General features: G+C 47.6%; 1 protein-coding gene across 1 annotated transcript; it reads left to right on the plus strand.

Annotated features, from left to right (window-relative positions):
• Window positions 1-917: 917 nt before the first annotated feature.
• LOC147901577 (pentatricopeptide repeat-containing protein DOT4, chloroplastic-like) lies at window positions 918-3,355 on the plus strand. Its single transcript, XM_087375028.1, has 2 exons — window positions 918-3,245; window positions 3,288-3,355. Exon 1 carries the CDS (start codon window positions 950-952, stop codon window positions 2,786-2,788), a length of 1,839 nt encoding a protein of 612 aa, XP_087231154.1. The 5' UTR covers window positions 918-949; the 3' UTR covers window positions 2,789-3,245; window positions 3,288-3,355.
• The last annotated feature ends 312 nt before the right edge of the window (window positions 3,356-3,667 follow it).

The following is a 3,667-nucleotide window of genomic DNA, read 5'->3' on the forward strand; positions in this document are numbered from 1 at the left end:
GCCTTGGTGGAAACTCAGACTAAAGGAGGTGTGGAAGGACTCCATGGTCGGCAAGGCTAGTTTCTTATTGTAAAAGGTCCTTCACTGTCGGTTGCCAGTCTATGGTTGAATCTCTAAGTGGATTGCAATTAACCCTCATTGTCCCTTCTATGGTAAGGCTTATGAAGATGGAGCTTGCCCCCTTTTTTTGAGCCACTATTGTTTGGTACCAATGTGTCTTTTTGGTAGTGTTCCCCCCTGCCCTTTAATAAAAGCCGGCTAAGTTTGTGAAAAAAAAGAAAGAATGTGGACAGTCTACAATAGGCCTTATAAAAAGGTTTCAATCCTCGGCAAGAAGTATGCACTACATCCAAGCATAGGAAGCACAAGGTGCAAGGCTTTAGACTTGCCCATAAGGCACAAAGCCAAGGATGTGGCTTCACTAACACCTCTCATTGCAACTAGATGCCCCAAGTAGCATGCTCTAGTGTTTGAAGGTTTGCAACAAATGTGTGGAGCTCGCCGTATCAGTACTTTCCAACAGCTTAGAGGCTTCCGCGCGTTCACGCTAGAGCTGGATTGCTAGTAGGCAGATTGCTAAAGCTAGCAGCTCAACCATAGTAGTGGCGTGTCCTCGTGTAGTTAGCAAACTGAGGGGAAACTAGGCCACAGTCTATCTCCCCAATCCACAAAGCCATGCTCAGAGTGAAGAATGAAATGTAGGACTGACGACTCGCTCTTCCAGTCCAGTAGTGGAATGCTGACGCTATCATTGGTTCGAACTCTTGCCATTGTATCCAAACTTCCTGCTTCAGCCATTGGAGTCATTGCTGACATTTGGCGGCAACTATCATAACTTCCTACATAGCCGGAGGGTGGTGTTGCCTTATTCCCAAAGTGTGCTGGCCTCGCACTCTAGATGGTCGATTGGAAGGAACTAAATCGATGTATGATGGAGTGGCATTGATTCATGGCACATCCTTTGGGGCGCTGCGCGGGGGACTTCACATATCCTTGGAGCGTGGTGTTATCTAGCCATATTGCATTCCCTGTCTTCTACCCACTTCCAGCTCTCAACGCCCAAACGATTTTGATTTCTCACAGGCGCAAACATCAAGTGTTTTGCTGCCCCGAAACGGTGCACTGCGCACTACGTCCGGCGGTTCCTTCGGAGAATGATGGCAGGACATGCGCCGTTAAACAGGGGGAATATGATGAAGACAAGGAAGACGCCCTACATCAACTTGATCGGATGGGCATTGCAACGCTTCTTCAGGGAGACGTTTCCTTGTCTGAAGGGAAGCGGATCCATGTCCATATTATCAAAGTTGGAATGGATGGAGACACGTTTCTTGGGAACCTGCTTGTCAACGTGTATCGCAGGGGTGGGGTAGTGGAGGACGCACGCACGGCATTTGAGAAAATACACCAACGAAATGTCGTCTCATGGACGGCCATTATCAACACATATGCCCAACGCGGGTTTAACGAGGAAGCCCTTCGACTGTTTGAACAGATGCAGCTGGAAGGAGTGGACGCTAATAAGGTTACCTTTATTAGCATTCTTGGGTCCTGTGTAAACCTTCCAGCTCTAGCGGATGGTAAGCTAATCCATTCGCAGGTTGTTGGCCGCGGATACGAGCAGGATGTCACTGTGGGGAATGCCCTCTTAAATATGTATAGCAAGTGTGGAGCATTTGAGGAGGCTTGTAATGTGTTCAATAAAATGCTCCAACGCAACGTTGTCTCATGGACTACTATGATTTCTGTCTACATCGACCATGAACAGAGCAAGCATGCCCTTGAGCTCTTTGAACGAATGCTGCAGCAAGGAGTGGTGGCCAATAATATCACGTATGTCAGCGTCCTTGGGGCATGTGCCAGTCTAGCATCTCTCACAGAGGGTAAGATGATACATAAATGCATTGTTGATGAAGGTATCCACACGGATTTAAAGGTGGAGACAGCCCTTGTGAATATGTATGGGAAATGTGGGGCGCTTGAAGAAGCAAGGTATGTGTTTGTAAAAATGTGGTGCAGAGATGTGGTGGCTTGGAACGCCATGATTACTGCTTATGCCCAGCGTAGCAATGGCAAAAGGGCTCTGGAAATTTTTGGGGAAATGCAGCAGGAAGGCGTCCAGGCAAACAGGATTACGTTTATCAGCATTCTTGGGGCATGTGCGAGTATGGCAGCACTAGCAGAGGGAAGGGCTATCCATACACGCATTGTCAATTGTGGATTTTTGCCTGATGTGGTGGTGGAAAGTGCACTTGTCAATTTGTACGGCAAGTGTGGGGCACTAGAGGAGGCTTATGAAATATTTGAGAAAATGCACAAGCGCAACATCGTCACTTGGAATTCCATAATAGCTGCCCATGCTCAGTATGGGCATGGCAAAGAGGCCCTTCAACTCTTTGGTCAAATGAGACAGGAAGGTGCCAAGGCAGATGGTGTTACTTTTGTCAGTCTTCTCTCTGCATGCAGCCATGCAGGCCTTGTGGATGAAGGTCGCCTCTTCTTTAATTCCATGATTGAGGATTATGCTATCACACCGCTGCTGGAACATTATAGCTGTATGATTGACCTTCTTGCACGAGCTGGGGAGCTAGAAGAGGCTGAGGACCTCATCTCCACAATGCCACTCCAACCTGATGCTTGTATCTGGAGGACTTTGCTTGCTGCCTGCAGGTTCTCCGGTGATGTTGTACGAGGAGAACGTATTGCTCAGTATTTATTTCACTTGTACCCACAAAAGTCAGCATTATATGTACTACTTTCCAATATGTATGCTGCAGATGAAGGCTGAGGAAATTATTGTGAGGGATACAAATTGGTATCATTGCTTCATGCACGACATTTGATCATGTGGGGATTATTGGTAAATAGATGGTTGTCCACATGTTATTACCCGTCCTCCTACTGAGTCAGATGCTGGGGCTGCTTGGCCTCTTATTGATGCTGAATGAGGGAGTGGTGGAGCCTTAAAATCCAGCCCTCAGGATGAACCGACCTGCTTTGTAGGGACCTTGGTCTGCTGTCTCAAAGGACCCAAGCTGCTGCAGACCTGCTTTGTAGGGACCTTGACCTTGACCTGCTGTCTCAAGGGACCTAAGCTGCTGCAGACCAGCCTGACTAGCTCTGTTTTGCTGGTTCGTGTGTGGCAGTCTTCTTGCCTGCATTTGCTGCTACTTTTTGGCTGGCTGCGTGGCAGGGGTGCTGTCCACGTGCCAGCTCATGTGCTGCTGCCTGCCTGACTTGCTCTCGTGCTGCTGCCAAGGCAGTGGCTGAACCCTGGAGCCAGTCAGATGTCCATGCTCTCACAGGAGATGCTTTTTATGTAATGACAGAACAATTCTTCTAAAGTTTGGGCCCCTTCTGTTGACTGATGCCATGGATTTGCATGACTCACATAGGGGTGTGTGTGTGTGTGTGTGTGTGTTCCATGTCTATAAAAAATCTGCTAGATGTGAAGCACTAGTCTGTTTTTTATTTCGAGCCGTCTAGTTTAGAAGGTCAATCAGCCCAAGATCTGAATCACACCCTCCTTGGGTGCATGAGAATTAAAAATAAATGTGATGCATAATAGTGGGGATGAGTCCTCCTTGGTGAACTTGACCTTTACTGTTGAAAATTGAAGAAAGAATCACTCAATCCTTTGGATAACCTTCAGCTCCAAGGAGATTAT

Source organism: Dipteris shenzhenensis, chromosome 5 (assembly GCF_047967505.1).
Source record: "Dipteris shenzhenensis isolate YYH24624 ecotype China chromosome 5, Dip_SZ_1.0, whole genome shotgun sequence".
Taxonomy (NCBI): Eukaryota; Viridiplantae; Streptophyta; class Polypodiopsida; order Gleicheniales; family Dipteridaceae; genus Dipteris; species Dipteris shenzhenensis.

Excerpts from the sequence above, each read along its gene's own strand:
- LOC147901577 (XM_087375028.1), top strand. The coding sequence starts at position 950 with ATGGCACATCCTTTGGGGCGCTGCGCGGGGGACTTCACATATCCTTGG.